This window comes from Lycium barbarum, chromosome 7 (assembly GCF_019175385.1).
Source record: "Lycium barbarum isolate Lr01 chromosome 7, ASM1917538v2, whole genome shotgun sequence".
NCBI lineage: Eukaryota > Viridiplantae > Streptophyta > Magnoliopsida > Solanales > Solanaceae > Lycium > Lycium barbarum.
In genome coordinates, this window is record NC_083343.1 from 63,251,251 (window position 1) to 63,276,026 (window position 24,776).

At 39.3% G+C, this 24,776-nt stretch overlaps 1 protein-coding gene and 1 long non-coding RNA gene across 3 annotated transcripts; one reads left to right on the forward strand and one right to left on the reverse strand.

The window, feature by feature from the left end:
• Positions 1 to 6,985: 6,985 nt before the first annotated feature.
• LOC132602286 (uncharacterized) lies at positions 6,986 to 8,994 on the reverse strand. Its single transcript, XR_009567712.1, has 3 exons — positions 8,891 to 8,994; positions 8,171 to 8,242; positions 6,986 to 7,267 (listed from the first exon to the last, which is right to left on the reverse strand). It is a non-coding gene; the product is annotated as an uncharacterized LOC132602286 (long non-coding RNA).
• A 9,887-nt stretch (positions 8,995 to 18,881) lies between these two features.
• LOC132603460 (uncharacterized) lies at positions 18,882 to 24,211 on the forward strand. 2 transcript variants are annotated; one of them, XM_060316541.1, is made up of 6 exons: positions 18,882 to 19,583; positions 21,214 to 21,265; positions 22,468 to 22,557; positions 23,258 to 23,373; positions 23,500 to 23,667; positions 23,788 to 24,211. In XM_060316541.1, exons 1-6 carry the CDS (start codon positions 18,972 to 18,974, stop codon positions 23,836 to 23,838), a joined length of 1,089 nt encoding a protein of 362 aa, XP_060172524.1. In that variant the 5' UTR covers positions 18,882 to 18,971; the 3' UTR covers positions 23,839 to 24,211. The 2 variants fall into 2 exon arrangements, with proteins under 2 accessions (XP_060172524.1, XP_060172525.1); XM_060316542.1 differs by having other exon boundaries at positions 18,885 to 19,583; positions 23,309 to 23,373.
• Positions 24,212 to 24,776: the final 565 nt, after the last annotated feature.

Genomic DNA, 24,776 nt, shown 5'->3' on the forward strand with positions numbered 1-24,776 from the left:
AGCTCATGTGAGTAAAATATAATTGTATGAAGAGGTTCCTACTCTTTACTTGTCTCGACTTATAATTTATATGTTACTGAACATACCATTGGCCTATTTGGTGTATTAATAGGTTCTTAATCCAGCTAACAACATAATTGATGAGCGGTTGAAAGACTTGGCTTCTGGTCCTTATAAGTGGGTGCAAACCTGGCCTCAGTATTTTACGAATGGCTATAGGTTCGACATTCTTACTTATGGCTCTAACAAATCAACTATGAATAGTGGTGTGTGCATAAAAGGGACAAGTTGGAGTGACTATGAAAGTGACTACTATGGATTGCTCGTTGACATGATACAACTAGAGTATCCTAATCCGACAAAAAAAAAGAACTACTCTAGTGTTTTTCAAATGTGATTGGTTTGATCCAACAATGGGCCGAGGGTGGAAGGTTCATAATCAGTATGGTCTAATTGATATCAACCATAAGAAAAGGTTCTCAAGCTATGCCTATGAACCTTTTGTGTTGGCTGAACAAGTGCAACAAGTCTATTTTTCAGAATATCCCAGTAAAAAGAAAGATATTGTTGACTGGTGGGCAGTGTGTAAAATAAAAGCTAGAAACCGAATTGATTCCCCAAATGTCCTGTACCAAGAAGAAGAGACTTTACCCGCATTATTCCCAATTATCACTGATGATCTTGATAGTGCGTCATGAAAATGGTGAAGTGGAAGTACATGACATTGAAAAAGTGACTGTTGAAAATGAAAGCGCGCACAATATTGATGCCATTGAAGATGATGAAGAGATAGAAGAATCTGATTTTGAATCGTCTGGCTTTGAGTAATATTTTAGTGAAACTGATAACAGTGAATAATAGCAAGATCTTGAGTAGTGACTTTTACTGCAATTTCTTTCCTAGCATGTTTTCTTTTATTGCCATTGCTGGTCTTTTTGCCGCTAGATGTCATTTATGGAAGCTTAAGTATTATTTTTCTGAAGTTAATGCATCAATTTGTTAAATTGGTCATTTAGCACTCTTTTAAATGAAGTTTTTTTTCCAGTGACGGCATCTGCTAAGAGTGACTTTCTTGATATTGCCTTGCAGTCAACAACTATAGTTTCTATTACGCTTTTTAGCACAATACTTAGCTGCTAAAAATATTAATATGCATGCAGATAAGTGTGGGTGTATAATGTAGTCTTCATATTAGCAAATGTTGGCAGAATGCTAAAGTAGAGTTTTAACTATTTTTGGGTCATGATATAGGATGAATGGATACTACTATCATTGCAGGAGTTAGAATATTATTGATTCACCATTTGAATGGGTGAATCATGTTAGCTTGTTTGCTTCTGTATTTCAGCCAACATTGAGTGCAAAACTGCAAATGAGCTTCATCATTTTCTATACATTAATCATTTATATTGTTACTTTTTCTGGTTGCGGAGAGTAGATGTTCCAGATTTTGCAGTGTTCTATCTTTATCCCATCAACTGTTCTTGTTAGATTTTGATCAGGAAATATGACAAGGGGAAGAGGCATTAAACGTAGTAGGGAAGGTCGTGAGCACATGTCTAATAAAGGAGGAGGAGGCAACCAACAGCTACCAAACACTTCTCAGGAGGATGTTAGTGAACCATCAACTCCTACGTCTCAACAGATTGGTTCAAACAATGGTATTGTCTCGTCAAATGAAAGTAATTCTCAGCAGATTGTACATACATCTCAAGATGGCAGTGCTCGGAAAACAACTCCTGCTCCTCAAAGTATTGGCAGTCACCAAGAAATTCCTACTTCGATAGATGTTGGTCGTCAACAAGCTCCTTCTTCTCAAAATGTTGGTGCTGAGCAAGCAACTCCCGGACAAACACGATCTTTTGGAAGTAGTAACCCACAAGAAAGACGAGCTACTCTTGGTGGCATAAAATCCTTGAAAGTAAACGGAGATACGTAAGTAAATCAAATTATACAAGTTGTGGCTAAACAGTTTTCATTTAATAATTTTCACATAAAATGTTGTACTAATTATTTTTTAGATTCTGCCCACATGAGGCCGTTCGGGATGTGTCGTTAGCTTTTAAGAAAAGCTTCACGGGACCATGGCATTGTTGGAACAAAGTTCCGGAGTATGTACGAGACAAATGGTTCAATGACTTTGAGGTACTTAAACAATAACCTACGGATTTAACTAAATGTCAAATTTTTTTGCTTTTAATTTTAAGAGTGGTCTTTTTTTGTATGCGCAATAAAAGTTCTTAAATTCTCCCTACAACTCTCATGATTCATCTATGATCCCTTCTTTTATTTTTAGAGGTAGTTATATTCTTGCCTATGCTCTCCTTGCTTTTGTTATCAATGTCACAGGTCTAATTATATATCTAACCAACTATTCTTTTTAACTATAAATGTACATCTTAACTTCACAAAACAATAATAATTTCATTGTTTACTTTCTAACTGCAGAAAAGTTATTCTTTTCCTGATGAGGATAAAGTTTTCGTTCGAAAAACTTTTGATCGGGTGGGTAGTGAAAGGTTGAGTGACAGTTTGGGAAAAGCAAAGAGAGAATTTTCAAGAACAAAGAAAATACCGAAGTGGATTGCTGAAGTTCATTGGGACGGTTTGATGCGATATTGGAACTCTGACGATTTTAAGAAAATTTCAGCAATCAACAATAAGAATAGAATGTCATCTAATAATGAAGAAGGTCCTTCCTTACATACTGGCGGATCAGTTGCATTTGCTGAGTACAGAAGACGACATGTAGTTTTGTTTTTGTCTTTTTTTTTTTTTTGTATTAATCATTATTTAGTCTTATGATATTCTATGATTTATCTTGAAAATTAACAATATCTTTAATGGTTGTAGAAGGAACTAACTGGGGAAGATCTTCGAAGTGATGAATTGTATCTGAAGACTCACAAAACAAAAAATGAAAAGAAGTGGATCTGTGGGAAGTCGGAAAGGATATGGGTACGTTTTTTGTATCTTATTTCTTCAATGATATTTATTCTGGAAGTAGTTTTTGTTTAAATTAAAATTCATGTGAATTGTTTTCTGATTGAAGGAAAAGAAATTGCTCTATTACAGGAATTCTTTTTACCTTTTCTTTAATTCTTGGAGGTAACACCAGTAAAGTGATTTCACATTTGAGAGATTCATGTATATTTTTATTGTAAGCTGAGGTGTTAGGTGCACTTTTTCACTGAATTCTGAAAAGTTAAGTTGCTGGTGTAATTTTATATTTTATTTTTAGTTGTTGCCTTCTTCAAGTGAGCTTTATCTTGTGTCTTCAAATTTAAAGTTTTGTTGAAGAATCTGTGTGAACCGTTCGACATGTTCTGTTGCATATAGTAGTCTATCTTTTCCAGTCATGGAGTATTAATTTGTATGTAATAGCAACACTAGTTCCCACTTCCCAGAAAGCTAAATTTTCAAAGTAATGTATGAGATTCTTGAAGATAACAGCTCAACCGAGAGAAATATCATTACAGTTTAGTGTGTGTGTGTGCATATTATCTTGTTTATTTTGAAACTAAAATGCTTCTGAGAAAGTATGCAAACTATATATCTGTTATAAAACTCCAACAAAGAACAAAATGCTCATGACTTGTGTTTCAGTTATCCATCATGTCCAAGAAAAAACTTACCTTAATTTTCTTGTCTGTCAAATATATGGAGAGCTACATGCCTTGGGAAAACTGAAATCTAGTAGTAGTAAGACTGATAATTCATTATTTGGTGTGTTTCTCATGTTCCTTTTTTATAATACTAAGTACAATTTGTGACTGGAAAATTCCATTACAGAATGAATCTGAGTACTTCATTACAATTTTTGCTACTTGACAACTTTGTTATTCTAGGTGATAACTAATTACTTTCTTCTTTTTCAGAATTCAGTTACAAAGAATATTAAGGAGAAGGTTGGTGAAACTTCAACACTAAGGAATGAAGATGGTCTTGAAGTAGATGATGGAGACCTGGAGAGAAACACGACAACAGATGGAGAAGGGAAAGGAGAAGAAACTAGCGAAGACAATGATGTGAATTTGTTGAAAACTATACCGGAGGAGCAACTACTGAAAACTTGGATAGAAACAGTTGGACGAACAAAAAAAGGAAGAATATATGGTCTTGGCCTTAAAAATTCTTTGCTGGCAGATTCATCGAATGCTAACTGTGCGTCCGCTAGTGCTCCGAATCCTCCAAATGTGCCTACCGAACAAATTTTTGAAACACCTGAGTTTCAACAGCTTCTTAATCGTGTACTGGAGAAACGTATGGAGAATGTGAGGGAATGTATGCAAGCGGATATTCGGGAAAATATGGAAGCCGAAGTACATGTCGTGGTTCGTGCTGCCGTGGCTCGGATTCTTGGTTTCACTCCTCAACCACCACCAAATGGCTCTGGTTCTCCCCCAAACAAATCTTAGATAATTTATGTTATTGATTGTTTTTTATTTAAGACGTGTTTTATTTTACTAGCTGACTTGTCTGACTTGTTCTTCATCATTCAAGGATTGATGGTACTGTGATTATGCTTATTTGGAAATTTGAATAGATTTAATTATTTATTTTATCTTATATCACATTATATATAAAATTATACATATGCAATTTCTAGCTAGATTTAGCCAGGAAAACATCCCCAGCCATACACAAATATTGGCTAGGATATTTATCAAATTAGCTAGAATGACCTTGGTAAAATATTCCTAGCTACTTTTAGCTAGTCATTTAGATAGGAAAGCATTCCAGGAAAAACAGGGAAAAGGCTAGAGATTTTTTAAGTTTTGCTAGGGCCATTCCTAGCTAAGTTTTTGTAAAGTCAACATTAATCAGACAAACTTTGCTAGGAACTTAGCTAGGTTAAGTCCTAGCAAAATGTTTGCTATGGAAAATGCCTAGCAGAGATATCCTAGCTAAAATTACCTAGGAATGACAAAATCTTCTAGCTAAAATTTAGCTAAGAGCTTATTAGCTACGGAAGTTTGCTAGGGTAATTTTCCTAGCTAAATTGGCGTTAGCTAGGGATTTTCCCACTTTAGCTAGGATTTGTGTCTCTAGCTAAATGGCTGTTTTCTTGTAGTGATACGTCATCTGCTCGTTTCATAAGGATCATGCCAAAAGAAAGAAAGGACAAGCCTTACATACCTGCTCCACGTCCTATTAGCTACGCTTATTCGTCCAAGCTTGCTAGTCTACATTCAAGAAGATTCACATAATCATTAGATTCATCATCGTATACTTGTCTTAGTCCTTCAAATGAATTCATTTATAATCTGCCGAAATTTCGGCAGCATTTCCCCTATAAATACACCATCCCCGAGGATCTAACTCGGCCAATTTATCCACAACAATCTGAGAATTCAACTCGGCCAAATTATCAACAACAATACCAACAATCATACTAACAACTTCAAAAATCAATCCAAAATATATTCTAACATTAACAACCCTTGTCACACAATTCAACGACCTTTCATTTATATCCAATTCAATCACATATAGTCAAGTTAACACCAATGATCCCACATTCAAGTATTAATCCGAAATCATTCTAACATGGTTCAAGAATACTTTAAACAATTCACATAATATTCCAAACAACCCAATCAACATATTACTTCACCCGAAACCTTCCAAATTCAACAAGAACAATGACAACATATTTCCTTCCTTCAATTCATGAACTATACCAATAATTCACACACTAACAACATTATTCTTATAATTACAAGAAACCATATTAGAATCACATTAATGTCACGACCCAACCCCGTGGGCCGCGACCAGTGCCCTAGCTGGGCACCTATACGTACCCGATACCCAAATTAGCATATTATCAGAATAATAATATAATAATACTAGTGGATGCTACAGAATTTATCAGAAAAAGCAGACTTGGCACACATAGGCCGATAAGGCCATCATAGAACAAAGTATCCCAAACATATGTACAGAACCCACACAGATGTATCCACAGACCTCTACAGAACATATCATAATCAAAAGACGGGACAGGGCCCCGTCATACCCTGAACAAAGTACATATCCAGATAGCAGTGACAGACTGTACCAAAAGATGGGCTCTGTAGAAGAGAGCGCCCCAAAATAGCAGAAATGGGATCCTAAACGTGCGGATCAGCAAACCTGTCGTCTGTACCTGCGCGGCATGAAAACGCAGCCCCCGAAGAAAGGGGGTCAGTACGAAATATGTACTGAATATGTAAAGCGGAATCACAGAAGTCAAATCATAATGATTACAGAAAATGGGTACAAAATCCAGAGTGTCAAATGCATATTTCCAAATCAGACAGAATGTGTACAGAAACATATGTCATATCATATCCGATCCCTGCCACGGGGCTCGGCAGACAGAACGTGGTCACCCTCCCGACACTGGTGCCACAATACAGAGGAATCAGAAAAGGGGCGTGGCCCCGTATCATATAATATCATATCAAAATGGCCATAACAGATCAGATCAGAATAGGCGGACATGGCACATCATACTCCACAGACCCATGTACGCGTATACCTGCCCCCTCACATCGGGACGCGGCGAACAATGCAGAGAATTACGCTTGACAACATATCCTGGCCCGGGCTCAGTGTGGGAAACATTGGGACATCCACGAATGGAGTAGTGAGAGACTAATGCAATTTAAAAATATCATAAGTATTTTCAAAGACTCGATGAGGCGTAGCAAAGACAAACAAATCAAATGGAGTCGGACGGAATCAGAATTATCACAATTCGGATATCATAATAATTTACAGAAATATAACTTTACTGAAGTCATTCCGAGTGTCAAAATAATTTATAAGATTTAATAGAATATCTAATATAATATTCGTTAAGCGATTAATAGGGTAATTAAAACATTTCTTTCAAAAATTGCTTAAAAAGGAAGCTTTAGCATATTAGGGGCAAAACCGTAAATAGTGGGCCCGCCTCAGAACAAATAAGGCGGCGGGCTCAAATTGTGCCCTCTAAACATATAATATCATCTACGAAGGTTATACAGACATCCTATGACTTTCTGAGTAATTTAGAGCACAATTGCATAATTTCAGAAAAAACGTATCAAAATGGTTCAATTCTACTGAAGGAAAAACTGAAATTTTGTCTTGCGGATTCCGAGGGCCAAGAGGTCCTTCGAGGCCCGGATCCGACCCTAATACACTAAGGGCATGCCAAGGGAAGAATTGGGTTTGCTTTACATACCTTTCACGCTCCTTAAGCCTTTCCAAACTCACTTCCCGTTTCGTCGAAAAACTGCAATTGGTCAAGTTTACCAATTGTGAGTTATGAATACCAAAGTTCCAACTTAATGCATATTTGGCTACCGAAATTTCGGCAGCACTTCCCCTATACATATAGCACCCCGAGAATTCAACTCGGCTATAATTCATCAACAACAACCCAAACGACAACATCAATATCAACAATAAACATTAAAAACACAAATATCCTTCAACTAGTCATTTTTCTCACAAGTTGACATAATCTTCAATTCAACCCAAACTTTCGAACTAACATCATGATTTCACATCCATTATCACTCAAGATCATCACAATATAGATTTAGAGACATTTCATTTCATTTTCCTTAAGATATACACTCGATATCCATAATATACAACTTTCCGCCAAAGTCTTAACTTATGCAAAACATCAAATCTTTGGCATACAATTTCATAACATGTTTCCAACTTCCAAATTCATCAATGATCATCACAACTAACAACCAAACAACTTCATTTCCTTAATGTCGGAAAATCATACTAAAACGACATAAGTTTCTACATTCCAATTCAATACAAACTTATATCATTCTAACTTCATTTCCATGCCAAGCATTACAACAACACTCCAATACACTAAACAAACTTAGTCAATTCCATTCCATAGCCAACATACCACACGGCCATATGCTATATTTCCATATCAACTAAATTCATCCAACTTTCAATTCCCATATGCATTTCATCACAAATACAACTAGAATATAACATAAATTCAACACAACTTGGCTATACAACATACATATACACACGGCTACAAGCCATATACCAAACCCACATTGCAAACTTCCACTTTTCCATACAATCAACACATTTCTACATATTACAACACAATCAAAACTTCATAACACAATAAAAAGGTAGAAATTCTTACCTTTTCTTCAAGTCTTCTTCACTTGGAAATATGATCACTTTGGTGATTCTAATGCTCCCCACTCCAATCCAACTATACCAAGTTACAAAGGAACCTTGACTTAGTAGGAAATCAACAAGAAAAGAATTTTTGAAGCAATATTTTTGGTACCTAAATTTCCAAGGCAAACCCGAAACCTCTTGCTCTCTCTTCTTCTTTTTTTCTTTGTTGTTCTTATCTTCTAATTCCTTAAGTCTTCTATGATATATGTAATTGAAGTGCTTGGTCACATGACCAAGCACATGACCAACTAAAATTGGGCTTGGGTCAAGGCCTTGTATGGCCGGCCATGACCCCTATTTTGGGCCTCAACTCCAATTAAATTTTGAGCCCAATAACTTATAATTCACATTTTGTAATTCCCGAAACTAATTTCCAAAATTCCAAAATTACCCTTAACCTTGTCCCACACTTTCATGACTCTATTCTTTCATGCATAACTCCTATGTTCAACAAAATATCAAATTGATCTTATATCTCAAGAATCCAATGTAATTCAAGTCTTTTCCAAACGTGTGAAAACACGGGTCATAACATCCTCCCCCCCTTTAGAACATTCGTCCTCGAATGTAAAATTAATCTTATAGGGTTGGAAAATACTTTGGGGGAGTTCATGCTTACAAACAACATATAAGACATACGATTGACATTGAAATGAAATTAAGCAGGATTTAAGGTTACCTGTGGGCATAGGGAACAATTGAGGATATTTCTTCTTCATTTCTTCCTCAGACTCCCAGGTCATTTCCTCCCGGTTATTATTCCGCCACAGTACCTTAACGGAGGCCACATCTTTATTCCGGAGCCTCCTTACCTGACGATCCAAGATAGATACGGGCTGCTCCTCATACGATAACTGCTCCGTCACCTGAATATCATCAGCGGGGAATACTCTGGAAGGGTCACCAATGCATTTGCGGAGCATAGACACATGGAATACCGGATGTACCGCTTCCAAATCAGATGGCAAATCTAACTCATAGGCGACATTTCCAACCTTCCGAACAATCTGATAAGGCCCAATATAACGCGGACTGAGCTTACCCTTTCTGTCGAACCGCATCACGCCTTTCATAGGCGATACCTTCAGGAATACCCAGTCGCCTACCTGAAACTCCAATGGTCGACGCCGTTTATCCGCGTATGACTTCTGTCGACTCTAGGCTGCCAACAGTCGCTCTCGAATAAGTTTTACCTTGTCCACGGCCTGCTGGACCATATCTGGGCCAATCAACTCTGACTCGCCAATATCAAACCAGCCAATCGGCGATCTGTATTTCCTGCCATATAGAGCCTCGTACGGAGCCATCTGGATGCTGGAATGGTAACTGTTATTATATGCGAACTCAATCAACGGCAAGTGATCATCCCAGCTGCCTCTGAAATCAATAACGCAGGCCCGCAACATATCCCCCAGCGTCTGTATAGTGCGCTCGGCCTGCCCGTCGCTCTAAGGATGAAATGCGGTGCTCAGACTCACCTGAGTCCCTAGTCCCTCCTGAAAAGATCTCCAGAAATGCGTCGTAAACTGGGCGCCTCTATCAGAAATAATAGATATAGGAACCCCGTGAAGCTTCACAATCTCCTTAATATAGAGCCTGGCATAATCCTCGGCGGAATAGGTAGTCCTGACGGGAAGAAAATGGGCTGATTTCGTCAGCCTATCAACGACGACCCAGATGGAATCATACTTCCGTGGAGTGCGAGGCAAACCTGTAATGAAGTCCATATTAATAACCTCCCACTTCCAAGTCGGGATTTCCATCTCCTGCAACAGTCCACCCGGCTTCTGATGCTCAACCTTGACCTGCTGACAATTAGGACACTGGGCGACGAATTCTGCAATATCCCGCTTCATACCGTCCCACCAGTATAAGCATCGGAGATCATGGTACATCTTCGTAGACCCAGGATGGACCGAATAGCGAGCATAATGTGCCTCGCTCATAACCTGCTGCCGAAGGCCTGCAATATCAGGTACACACAACCTGCCTCTGTATAACAAAGTGCCATCCGGTGGAAACTCGAACGGAGACTTCTCCTTATCATAGGCTGTGTCCCTGTACCGAGCTAAGACAGGATCCTCGAACTGATGCCGCTTAATATCGTCCCTGAGGGATGACTCAGAAACCCCTCGAACAGAAATCCGTGTATCTCCAGAATCGGCCAGACGAACCCCGAGACTAGCCAACTGCTGAATATCACGGGCTATCTCTCTCCTGTCTGGCTGTAAATCGGCCAAACTGCCCATAGACTTCCGACTGAGTGCATCCGCAACAACATTAGCCTTACCCGGATGATACAGAATATCTACATCATAATCTTTCAGAAGCTCCAGCCACCTCCGCTGCCGCAAATTAAGCTCTCTCTGTCTGAAAATATACTGGAGACTCTTATGGTCAGTATAGATATCCACATGAACGCCATATAAATAGTGTCTCCATATCTTCAGAGCATGAATCACCGCCGCGAGCTCCAGATCGTGGGTAGAATAATTCTTCTCATGCTTTTTGAGCTGCCGGGAAGCATACGCTATAACTCTGCCGTGCTGCATCAATACACAGCCTAACCCCATGCCAGAAGCGTCACAATAAATAACATACCCGTCCGGTCCCTCTGGAAGAGTCAGAACTGGGGCTATAGTCAGCTTCTCCTTCAGTAACTGGAAGCTCCGTTCACAAGCGTCAGACCACTGGAACTTAGCTCCCTTCTGAGTCAGCCTTGTCAAAGGCGCTGAAATCGAATCAAACTTCTCCACAAATCTCCTGTAATAACCTGCTAATCCCAGGAAACTGCGTACCTCTGTGGGCGTCGTAGGTCTGGGCCAATTCTTCACGGCCTCAATCTTCTGTGTGTCCACCCGGACACCATCAGCTGCAATAATATGCCCCAAGAAAGCCACTGAAGACAGCCAAAATTCACACTTAGAAAATTTCGCATATAATTTCTGATGCCGGAGTACCCCTAATACCGATCTCAGATGATCTGCGTGCTCCGCCTCAGACCGAGAATAAACCAGGATATCATCAATGAATACAATTACAAACATATCCAAGAATGGCCTGAATACCCGGTTCATCAAATCCATGAATACTGCGGGAGCATTAGTAAGCCCAAAAGACATAACCCTGAACTCATAATGCCCATATCGGGTCCGGAAAGCTGTCTTAGGGATATCGGCCTCTCGTACTCGCACCTGGTGGTAACCGGATCGAAGATCTATCTTCGAAAAACACTTAGCGCCCTGCAGCTGATCAAACAAGTCATCAATCCTGGGGAGGGGGTATTTATTCTTTATAGTTACCTTATTCAGCTGCCGATAATCAATACACATACGCAGCGACCCGTCCTTCTTACGCACAAATAATACCGGGGCTCCCCAAGGCGAAGTACTGGGTCTGATGAAGCCCTTATCCAACAAATCTTTCAGCTGCTCCTTCAACTCCTTTAATTCTGCAGGCGCCATTCTATACGGAGGAATAGAGATAGGCTGAGTGTCTGGGAGTAAGTCAATAGAGAAATCTATTTCCCGCTCTGGAGGAAGACCTGGAAGCTCGTCGGGGAAAACATCTGGAAACTCGTTAATCACGGGGACTGATTGAAGTGTCGGCGTCTCTGCGTCCAAGTCTTGCACCCGTACCAGATGATAGATATAACCCTTTCTAATCATTTTCTTTGCCTTAAGGTATGAAATAAACTTACCTTTCGGCGATGCTGTATTTCCAGCCCAATCTAAAACTGGCTCCCCGGGAAACTGGAAGCGAACCACCTTATTCTGGCAGTCAACATTAGCATAACAGGAAGCTAGCCAGTCCATACCCATGATAACATCAAATTCAGTCATATCTAACTCTACCAGATCTGCCTTAGTATCACGGCCACATACAATCACAGAACAGTCTTTATAAACCTGTTTCGCTACAATAAAGTCCCCTATCGGTGTGGCTACCTCAAATGGCTCTATAGGTTCAGACATAATACCAATTTTACCGGCAACAAGAGGTGAAATATATGATAAAGTCGAACCTGGATCAATTAATGCATACACAGACCGAGAGAAGACCAATAAAGTACCTGTAACGACATTAGGAGATGCCTCCTGATCCTGGCGGCTGGCCAAAGCATAAATGCGGTTCGAAGGACCGCTAATACCAGAAGCTCCACCACGGCCTCTGCCGCGACCCGCTGGTGCCGAAATACCCTACCCCGTAGGGCGCATAGCCACTGACGAAGATGAAGACCCAGCGGCCCATCCGGTAGGCTGCGCTGCCCCACCCGAACTACCCTTATACGGGCAATCTCTCACAGAATGGCCCTGACGGCCACAAGAAAAGCATGCACCGGTGGCTCTGTAGCACTCTCCCGTATGGTATCTGCCGCAAAAAGAACACTGAACCCTGGGTGGCCTCATCTGACCAGAACCCCTATCTGTCCGCGAACCTGAAGCCTTGGAGCTTTGGCCTGCTCCTGAATACCCTGGGCTATCGAACCTGCGACCTGTAGGCTGGGGAGGCGCGCTCTGCGCTGGCTGAGATGAAAATCTGCTAGGCTGCTGCGGCTGTTGGGGCTGTCTGCCCCGAAAATCTCCAGATGACCTGGCCCTCTTGGGCTGTCTCCGATCCTGGCCCCTGTCAGGCTGGTGTCCTCCTCTGCCCAGATCCTCCATACCCTGGGCATGGGCCTGGATACGGGCAATGTCCATACCGGGCTGAGCAGCCAATACTAAGCAGCTATCAACAAAATACCGATCCAGCCCCATAATATATCTGTGCATCCGGTCCGCCATAGTAGCCACCACAGTAGGTGCATATCGGGCCAAGGAATCAAACTCCAAACTGTAGTCCCGGATACTGCGGCCCTTCTGCCTCAATAATAAGAATCTATCAGATCTGGCTCGTCGCAACTCTGGGGGCAGAAAATGTCCAAGAAATGCCTGAGAAAAATCGCCCCAAACTGCTGGAGGAGCGCCGTCCCCCCTGGATAGCCCCCATGACTCGTACCAGTTTGCCGCCACATCATATAACCGGTACGAAGCTAACGCGACTGACTATGTCTCGGAAGCATTAATCAAATCTAGAGTGCGTCGCATCTTCCTGATAAACTCCTCAGGATCCTCCTCGGGCTTTGTCCCGAAGAACTCTGGAGGGTTACAAGTCAAAAACTCACGGGCTCTCGAACTATCACGCCTGACTGCCCGGTCACCTCCCAGTCCATGCCCCTGAACCTGCCCTGCCACAAGTCTCGTCAGCAACTGGACTGCCTCCCTCATAGACTGATCCTCAGTGCCTGGCCGTGGAGCTGGAGGCTCAGGTACTGGAACTGCGGGAGCTGGCGGTGGAGCCGCCCCCCGATCTGCGGCTGCGGCCGCCCCAATCTCCTCCACGAGTGGCGGTGTAGACGAACTCTCTGTCTGGGGCAAAGCCCCCGGAGCAATATGTGCCTGGGCCCTGGTAATCCTCTGGACCCGGCTAGTCTCTCCCAAGGCTGCTGACTTGGCCTTTTGGGCCGCTGTTGCCTTTTTTGGAGGCATATCTGCAAACATAGCCACTCGTTAGGGAGGGGTCATCCTGATAACACAGCTCTATCGCACGATCTAAGACAGAAAGAAGGGTAGTATCCTAAATGCCCTGTAGCCTCCTGTTTATAGGCGTGGTGCACAACACACCGATAAACAAGACTCTACTAGACACGGTCTGTGGACATTCCGAGGACGAACTGCTCTGATACCACTTTTGTCACGACCCAACCTCGTGGGCCGCGACCAGTGCCCTAGCTGGGCACCTATACGTACCCGATACCCAAATTAGCATATTATCAGAACAATAATATAATAATACTAGTGGATGCTACAAAATTTATCAGAAAAAGCAGACTTGGCACACATAGGCCGATAAGGCCATCATAGAACAAAGTATCCCAAACATATGTACAGAACCCACACAGATGTATCCACAGACCTCTACAGAACATATCATAATCATAAGACGGGACAGGGCCCCGTCATACCCTGAACAAAGTACATATCCAGATAGCAGTGACAGATTGTACCAAAAGATGGGCTCTGTAGAAGAGAGCGCCCCAAAATAGCAGAAATGGGATCCTAAACGTGCGGATCAGCAAACCTGTCGTCTGTACCTGCGCGGCATGAAAACGCAGCCCCCGAAGAAAGGGGGTCAGTACGAAATATGTACTGAATATGTAAAGCGGAATCACAGAAGTCAAATCATAATGATTACAGAAAATGGGTACAAAATCCAGAGTGTCAAATGCATATTTCCAAATCAGACAGAATGTGTACAGAAACATATGTCATATCATATCCGATCCCTGCCACGGGGCTCGGCAGACAGAACGTGGTCACCCTCCCGACACTGGTGCCACAATACAGAGGAATCAGAAAAGGGGCGTGGCCCCGTATCATATAATATCATATCAAAATGGCCATAACAGATCAGATCAGAATAGGCGGACATGGCACATCATACTCCACAGACCCATGTACGCGTATACCTGCCCCCTCACATCGGGACGCGGCGAACAATGCAGAGAATTACGCTTGACAACATATCCTGGCCCGGGCTCAGTGTGGGAAACATTGGGACATCCACGAATGGAGTAGTGAGAGACTAATGCAATTTAAAAATATCATAAGTATTTTCAAAGACTCGATGAGGCGTAGCAAAGACAAACAAATCAAGTGGAGTCGGACGGAATCAGAATTATCACAATTCGGATATCATAATAATTTACAGAAATATAACTTTACTGAAGTCATTCCGAGTGTCAAAATAATTTATAAGATTTAATAGAATATCTAATATAATATTCGTTAAGCGATTAATAGGGTAATTAAAACATTTCTTTCAAAAATCGCTTAAAAAGGAAGCTTTAGCATATTAGGGGCAAAACCGTAAATAGTGGGCCCGCCTCAGAACAAATAAGGCGGCGGGCTCAAATTGTGCCCTCTAAACATATAATATCATCTACGAAGGTTATACAGACATCCTATGACTTTCTGAGTAATTTAGAGCACAATTGCATAATTTCAGAAAAAACGTATCAAAATGGTTCAATTCTACTGAAGGAAAAACTGAAATTTTGTCTTGCGGATTCCGAGGGCCAAGAGGTCCTTCGAGGCCCGGATCCGACCCTAATACACTAAGGGCATGCCAAGGGAAGAATTGGGTTTGCTTTACATACCTTTCACGCTCCTTAAGCCTTTCCAAACTCACTTCCCGTTTCGTCGAAAAACTGCAATTGGTCAAGTTTACCAATTGTGAGTTATGAATACCAAAGTTCCAACTTAATGCATATTTGGCTACCGAAATTTCGGCAGCACTTCCCCTATACATATAGCACCCCGAGAATTCAACTCGGCTATAATTCATCAACAACAACCCAAACGACAACATCAATATCAACAATAAACATTAAAAACACAAATATCCTTCAACTAGTCATTTTTCTCACAAGTTGACATAATCTTCAATTCAACCCAAACTTTCGAACTAACATCATGATTTCACATCCATTATCACTCAAGATCATCACAATATAGATTTAGAGACATTTCATTTCATTTTCCTTAAGATATACACTCGATATCCATAATATACAACTTTCCGCCAAAGTCTTAACTTATGCAAAACATCAAATCTTTGGCATACAATTTCATAACATGTTTCCAACTTCCAAATTCATCAATGATCATCACAACTAACAACCAAACAACTTCATTTCCTTAATGTCGGAAAATCATACTAAAACGACATAAGTTTCTACATTCCAATTCAATACAAACTTATATCATTCTAACTTCATTTCCATGCCAAGCATTACAACAACACTCCAATACACTAAACAAACTTAGTCAATTCCATTCCATAGCCAACATACCACACGGCCATATGCTATATTTCCATATCAACTAAATTCATCCAACTTTCAATTCCCATATGCATTTCATCACAAATACAACTAGAATATAACATAAATTCAACACAACTTGGCTATACAACATACATATACACACGGCTACAAGCCATATACCAAACCCACATTGCAAACTTCCACTTTTCCATACAATCAACACATTTCTACATATTACAACACAATCAAAACTTCATAACACAATAAAAAGGTAGAAATTCTTACCTTTTCTTCAAGTCTTCTTCACTTGGAAATATGATCACTTTGGTGATTCTAATGCTCCCCACTCCAATCCAACTATACCAAGTTACAAAGGAACCTTGACTTAGTAGGAAATCAACAAGAAAAGAATTTTTGAAGCAATATTTTTGGTACCTAAATTTCCAAGGCAAACCCGAAACCTCTTGCTCTCTCTTCTTCTTTTTTTCTTTGTTGTTCTTATCTTCTAATTCCTTAAGTCTTCTATGATATATGTAATTGAAGTGCTTGGTCACATGACCAAGCACATGACCAACTAAAATTGGGCTTGGGTCAAGGCCTTGTATGGCCGGCCATGACCCCTATTTTGGGCCTCAACTCCAATTAAATTTTGAGCCCAATAACTTATAATTCACATTTTGTAATTCCCGAAACTAATTTCCAAAATTCCAAAATTACCCTTAACCTTGTCCCACACTTTCATGACTCTATTCTTTCATGCATAACTCCTATGTTCAACAAAATATCAAATTGATCTTATATCTCAAGAATCCAATGTAATTCAAGTCTTTTCCAAACGTGTGAAAACACGGGTCATAACAATTAATTCCTCCAATAATTTCTCAATGATTACAACTTCATTTCAATTCATCCAACCTTCATTTTCATCATGGATTTCACAACCACAACAATCAAAATACTAAATAAAATCACTTCATCATGTCTACACAACACACTCTATATTCGGCCAAGCACCATACCTACACGGCTCAACCCCAACACACATAATTTCATGAATTTCATTCATTTCTACATACTACAACATTCACAACCATCCATAACATATAAAAGAAGATTAATTTTTTCCTTTTTCCCTTAACTTCTCACTTGGCTATGGTTATGAACTTGCAACAAAGAGGGGTCTACTTGCTCCAACAATCATACCACGATAAAGAGGGCCTTCTAATTGCTTGAATTGCTAGAAGAAAATAATTTTTGATCAAATTTTTCAAGGGGTCACTTTGGCTCTCCCATGGCCGAATGGCCTTCTCATTTTTTCTTTCTCCAAGCTTCTTGAAATATCTATGGATGAAGATGAGAAATATGACCATTAAGTCATCTTTTGGTCTTATTTATTAAACCTCCATGTGGGCCTAAGCCCACTCCCTATTGGACGGCCCACTTGGCCCTTTTTTGCTTCAAGACCATTTTTTTTTTTGTTTTGGAATTCATGAAAAATTATTTTTCCAATTTCCAAATTTGCCCTTAGCCTTCCTCAATATTACCATGAACCATCTTGTAAATTTCCCTTTTCGCCCCTAGCCTTTCTTACTATTTCCACTTCAAAAATTTTCATAAACAACCTGTGTATTAAACAAGATCAAAATATAACCTTGTCCTTAACTTCTTGCAATTGTCTTGAATTATCCAAACGTACAAAATACGGGCTATAACACATTTTTCCTAAATGCCCCGCAGCCTCTTTTTTATAAGTGTGGCGCGCCTCACACCCATAAACGAGACTCTGCTGGACACGGCTCGTAGACACACCCTAGGACTGAACTGCTCTGATACCACTTTTGTCACGACCCGGCAAGGGGGCCATGACGGGTCGTGACAAAAGTGGTATCAGAGCAGTTCTGTCCTACAGTGTGTCTATGAGCCGTATCCAGTAGAGTCTTGTTTATGTGTGTGTTGCGCACCACACTTATAAACAGGAGGCTGCGAACATTTTAGGAATGAATGATCTTCTTTCTTCACAATCATTTTCAAGAACTTATACTTTCTTTTAATATTTATTTACAACTGAAATCCATTATCTAATATTCTTCATTGATTTTTTTTAATTGTATACTCATTGATGTAGGACACGCGCAAAGCGCGTACACTAAACTAGGAAGAAATTATTTTGCACTATTATTTGAATGATTTCTAGTCTAGTTAGACACCCTTGATACAATTGTTCTATTATGAAAATTACGTTACTATTAATTAGGGGAGAAAATATTCTATTGATTTTAGAAAATTATTTTGTTTTTAGCATCATTTTAGGGGCTGGATACAAAATTGGTTACATAATGTCATTATTTTTAGGACTGCTTTTGCTAAAAATGTTTTGGGTAAAAAAATGTCAATTTTGTGTAGGACTTGTACCACATTTTTTTGCACGGATTTCCCTTCAAATGCACTGGTCTTTACTTTTTCCCCTCATATTTGTGATCTTTAATTTTTATCCCTGCTACTTATTTAATGAAAATATCCACACCTGCTTCGCAAGACATAATTTTTGTAGGAACTACGTTATGCGGCACAAGTTTTATAGTATATTTTAGATTGTGTTTAGTATTGAAAGTTTTGTTTCATAAGGTATAATTTGTGTAGATGTTATGACACATAAATCAAATTAAACATAAATTATGCCGGTTAAAATTTAAATTATACCATGCTAAAAATGCTGAAGGACAAAAATTCCAGAAATTTGACAAAAATTAAAGACCACCCCGAAATAGGGACATTTGTGCGAAATGACCCCTTGTGCCGTGGTGTCAATTCCCCCAATTTTTATGGCCAAAAGAAGGGGTCTTTAAGCGGGTGTATAGACGGAGGGGCTTTAGTCGTCTCTCCGGGGCGTAAGATGGAGGAAGAAAAGGCGGCAGCATACTACGATGAGCTGACACGTAAAGGAGAAGGCGCCGCAAGATTCAAGCAAGGTCTTGGCTTTTCTTCATCTTCCAACTCAAATGACGCCGTTCCCACCCGTGGCTCTGCTCTTGCTTCTTTCTCTTCGTTTCTGAGTAGTTTTGTCAGAGCATCAAGCCCCTCCAAAACCACCCAGTTCGAAAAACAAGCTCAGCTTCAAACTATCCAAAACAAGCTCAAGAAGAAACCTAAACACGAGACAAGTTATGACAATAGCATTTCTTCTAGTTTTTCAAAAGGAAAAACCAGAGGAAGCCCAAGTCCAAGTCCCGAAAAGCCTTCGAGCCGGAGAAACCGAAGTCCAAGCCGGAATTCAAAGCGTCGGAGCCGGAGCAGAGATAAAGAGAGGCATTCGAGACGCCGAAGCCGGAGTCGAAGCCGAAGTGATTATGGGTCGAAGCGTCCATATAGGTCTAGAAGTACAAGTAGAGATAAACATAGGGAAAGGGAAAGACAAAAAGAGCGGGATCGAAGATCAGACAAGGTTGGGAAAGATAGAGGATCTACGATAGATTATAGCAAATTGATTCAAGGTTATGATAACATGGTAAATATCACCTTTTATTTCTCTATCTAACCTGTTTTGGTTGTAAATTTGTGCTATTTTTGCTGCTAATATAACATTTCTAGGGTATTTATCAGTCGGTGAAGCAGATTGATTACAATATTCTCATTGTCTTCAAAAGTGTTTTTTGTACATCCTGATTTCAATTAGGCAGTAAGTTTTTGGGGAGAATCCCACTACACACCAAAACTGTGATCTTGACTGGACTGCTAGAGAAGCTTGCAGTCATTTTAACAACGGCAGAGTTTTAACAGATTGCTGGAATGTGTAGAATGATTGAATTTATGTCCATAACTTACATTCGGATCTCTGGCATACTTTCCTTTGTAGTCTGTCTTAAAAAAAGAATGTCATACTTCCTTATTTATTACTAGCAATTTAACTTTAAACTTTCCATTCTACCTAGAGATAATTTATAGCCACACAAATGTCTACGGCATGTTTTAGACTGCAATTTTCAAAAGTCTTTTTTTATTTCTTAAAATCATGCCCAGTCAAACACCGCCTCTAAAACTGTGACGGAGGGTGTTGTATATAATAAAGTTGCACAGTCCTGCATCCAAATTCAATGATAAAGGGTATCTTACTGCGATTGCTGAAAAGGAAGAGAGGATAATGTCCACTGAAGATGTTACCTTCATGTTTTATGCTCTAAGGATGAACAGGGGCGGATTTAAAGGGGAGTGAGGGTGTTCACACCCTCGGCAAAAATATTCACTATATATATAGGGTAGGTTTTCTGTGTTTATGTACATATATAAGTTTTGAATATCTAGAATAAATGCAAAAGATTAGGTCAAGTAGTTCAGGCTGTTCAAAATTCTCTCCAGCATCCAAGTTCGATTCCTAGGGACAACATTTTTTTTTTTTTTTTTGTGTTTAGCTTCTATTGTTTTTTTTGTACCCACTAACTGAAAATCCTGGATCCGCCACCGACGATGACTGGATTGCAAAACTTCATATAGAATCTTATCCCACATTATTAATTTCAGTTAACGTGTTTAAGACCTTGTGCTCCGATTTATGCTATAATCTGCTATTTCCTGTGCTTTAATTATCCTGTGGTATCGGTGTCGCTTGTATTATTTTATATTATTTCATTTCCATATCGCTTTGAATCTCTTAGCCTTATCTGATTTTTTTTATGCTTTTATGCTTTTCTTGAGCCGAGGGTCTTTCGGAAACAACCATCCTACCTTGGTAGGAGTAAGGTCTGCGTACACTCTACCCTCCCCCAGACCCCACGATGTGGGATTTCACTGGGTGTTGTTGTTGTTGTTTAAGACCGATATACAAAGAAACGAGGAATATTCTGACTATTAAGCACGTAAACAGGACAATTTGGTTGCATAGTGGATTTCTTCAATGCTCCCATATCTGTAAATTTCCTGCAACTATTCATCCAAGGCTTCGAATCTAATAATGGTTAAGGTTTCATTCATTATCAGTAAGTTCTCTTAAATGTTACCAAGTAGGTGCAACCATTATCTTGGATTGATAGCCTGATGTTTGTTTGTCGGACTCTTATATTGTATCCGCTTAAGATCTTCAAGTACTTTGTTTTAGATTATGAATTCTGACTTTATTTATTTTTTGGTGCTATGTTGAACAGACTCCAGCTGAAAGAGTCAAAGCCAAAATGAAACTTGAACTTTCAGAAAGTGGTATGTTTTAATTTTTATCTTTGCTCTTTTTTTGTGTATGAAAGTGTTACTGATTGTCATAATTTTGTTCACTTGTGTAAGAAAAAATGAAAATAATAATGATGGTCCCTTACTGATGAAAGATGAAGAATATCAAGAAATTCAAGAAAATCAAGAAACACAAGACTGAAATTCAAGAAAAAGAAAAGTCCAAGAAGCTCAAGTTTGAAGATTATTTCCAATTCTTGTTTCTTGAATCCTTTCTAAATAGGTTTCTTGTTTCTTGATTTATATTTTAGTAGGATTTAATTTCCTATCATTAGTAGGACTTTTATCCTAGATCTAGTAGGATTCAGTTTTCTTTATTCTTTTCCTTGTAGAATAGGGATTTTACTTTCCTTGTTTTTAGCTATTTTCTTTCTAGAGTAGAATAGGGATTTGTAGTCATAAAAGAAGAGACCCTAGGCCTATATAAAGGTTCTTATTCTTTGTTAAACACTATTCACGTTTTTGAGCATAAATCCTAGTTTGCAATAGAGTTATTTTCTCTATTTGGTCTTCTTTATCCTTGTTTTTGGTTCCAAGCAAGGTGGTGATAGTCTTTATCTTGTTTTCAATAGCGTGTGGTGTTTCTTTATCACGTAAGTTGATTTCAAGTGGTGACTTAGGAACTTTGTTGGTTCTTGATCGTTCAAGAACACGTTTCTTGAAAATAATTTCGTTCTATTTCATACCCAGAATCCTAATTTTCTTTCCATCATTCCGCCTTCAATACTTATTTGTTTTAAACGATTCAAGAGCCATTTTTATAGTTCAAATCGTCATCTTTCTCGTCGTCTTGAAATCACATAATTCCGAGAAGTATAGCCCGATTTACATCTGTTTCTTGAATTCTGCCCATCAATCGCTTCAAGAACAAGATCCTGGTCGATTGGTTCTTTGTTAACTCGAAGAATCACATCACTTACAGGAAAGTCTGAGCCTACCAACAGTACATGTAAGAGATGGCAACAGAAAGTATGTGATGAGAGTGTATTGTTGCTTATAGGTTTATGTGAAGTAGCCTTTTTCTAAGGTTTTTGCTCCTGTTTTTCTACATTTTTTTTCTTTTCATATTAGCTATTTTCCAAGCTCATACAAAAGTTGGAAGAGGTGGTAGCTTATAACTTAATATGAGTATGGATATAATTGGCCTATTGTATTCTTTTGTTTCCTTTTGACAGCTCGAAAAGATGAAACAAAAGGCATGGGCTCTGGATGGGAGCGTTTTGACTTCGACAAGGATGCCCCTTTGGATGACGAGGAGATTGAAGGTAAGCTATTTGGCTGCTATTGCTTACATATGGGCATTGTCAAATTGAATCCTTTTCCTTATCACTTGCTGCATTAAGGCAGAGTTAACATGGTAATAGGATGAACCGTATAACTATAATCAGATTCCAGATGTCTTGGGCTGCTCTAGGAAAAAGGCTGGAGTTCAATTTCTTTCTTTATTTCCGAACTAGTAGTGAATTGGCAATACATAGTGATTTCTCTGGCTATTTGTAGCATGCTAGAAATCCTCAACATAATGATGATATCATAGGATGCAGCATTTCCAATATACGAGCAGTCAATGTGCATATATGATGCAAGCTAAAACAACATTTAGGAACTCCAACAAAGATGTTTGACAGTTAGATATTTGAAAAGAGAGTACTGTTAGGCTATCCCAGCTTGCGTTTGAAGGATTTGTTATCATTCCTTGAAATACTCATATCTCAAGGAATCATCTTAAGTTGGATGAGGTTGTCAGTTCAAATAAAGCATACCCTAATTTATACATTATTAGTCTTGTGGAGATGTGGATGTGATGTCTGGTTTGTTTTGGCCAGCTGGTTTATTACACCAATTACATGATTATGAGTGATGTTTGCACGAAACTAAGGTGACCTTTATACAGGGGCATAATGATATTTTTTATTTGTTTCTCATGGGGCTTGTTTGTTCTTTCTTATATCAATGATTATGTAGACAGAAAGGCTCTTTTATTTGCTGATACTGATACACAGTTGACTGCTTCAGCTGTAGAAGATGATGGTGCTTTAGTCAATCACATTGGCAAAAGCTTTCGGTTTTCTGCGGTGGAGGTACGTGCCACTTTTTCTTTGTGTCATTTCGTTCTCATAACAACATTGTTGCAAATGGGCTCTGATCATGTCAAAAGAGATCATGAACTGATGTTTGTTCTGTTATATTTTTTTGTTGATTTGAAGACTAGGAGGGAGGAACAAATCAAGGCTGCTCATGATGAGGCTATTTTTGGAGCTCCCTCGCTTCTGCCACTTCCACCTTCCACTGAAATAGATGATGGAACCGAAGAGGATAATGGCAAAAAGGACCTCTCTGAAATTGCCCCTGCCACAAGTCTCATCAGTGGACAGGTGATATTTTAATCTTGCCATAGTAGTTTTTGCTAATTATTACATGGTTAGGTTTTCACTTTTTATCTTCATTTTTCGTTCCACTCTGCCTCTACTCATTCTTGTATTATATAAATTTAGGCACTGGCAATGCAACAAGGCTCTTGGCGTGATCGTGCACGTAGATCATGAGTTCTGTGAATGCTTGGAAGATTTTTTAAAACAAAGTGATGTGATCACGCCTAATACTCTGTTTATGCCAATGGAGGATTTTTGGTTTTCTGCTTCTCTTGTATCGGTTGTTGCCCGTTGCTTTTGTGGTGGTGCAAGTTCCTCGTTTTCTAACGGATAAATTGTGGAGAAGGGAATTTATGGAGTTGGGCTTTCAACTTTAAAATATCCATTGTAGGTATCTGTGTGTGATGTGCTAATTTTATGATGGAGAACTAACATGTATTAACATAGTGCAGGTAATTTCTGTAAATATTTCTCTTTGGTACTCTGAATTTCGAATTCAGCCCTTGTATACTGCTGTATGTGGATATCTAGTATAGTGCTTTGGCTAGATTCATCTACCTGCAAGTCAAAATTCTCAAAAAAAGATTCGTCTACCTGCAGGTCAAGCATAGGTCATATAATGGTGACAGAAATGCAATATTGAGAATCATATTTATCGAACAAAGTTTGAGGCATACTGGATGAGTCCAACTTACATTAATTATGGGCATGCACTGAATAATCAATAGGAGATTCACAAAGATAAGCAATACTAAACCCGTATCTGCAATAATGCACAATACTATTAGGGCTCGTTTGGTATGAGAGATAAAGATAAATTATCCGGGGATTATTTTTAAGATATGCTTATCTCACGTTTAGTTGGGATAAAATTACAGTATAACTAATTTCGAGATTAGTTATTTCGAAATTATAGTGTTATTTTCTTCCTGTGTGAGGGTGAAATAACTAATCACAAAATAATTAATCCTAAAATAATTAATCTAAAGATAAGTTATCCTGGGACGACCGTTACATTTTTTTTTTCTCTATTTTAGAAACGACAGTTTGTGGAAGAACACAGCTATATTTTTATTTTGTATAAAATGCCGTGAAATTGTACAAAAGAGTGG

What these genes read in the sequence shown, in the direction of transcription:
- LOC132603460 (XM_060316541.1), top strand. Translation starts at nt 18,972, where the DNA reads ATGGAGGAAGAAAAGGCGGCAGCATACTACGATGAGCTGACACGTAAA. An exon ending in ACTTGAACTTTCAGAAAGTG is followed by an intron (nt 21,266 to 22,467) that starts GTATGTTTTAAT and finishes TCCTTTTGACAG; the next exon opens with CTCGAAAAGATGAAACAAAA. An exon ending in GGATGACGAGGAGATTGAAG is followed by an intron (nt 22,558 to 23,257) that starts GTAAGCTATTTG and finishes ATGATTATGTAG; the next exon opens with ACAGAAAGGCTCTTTTATTT.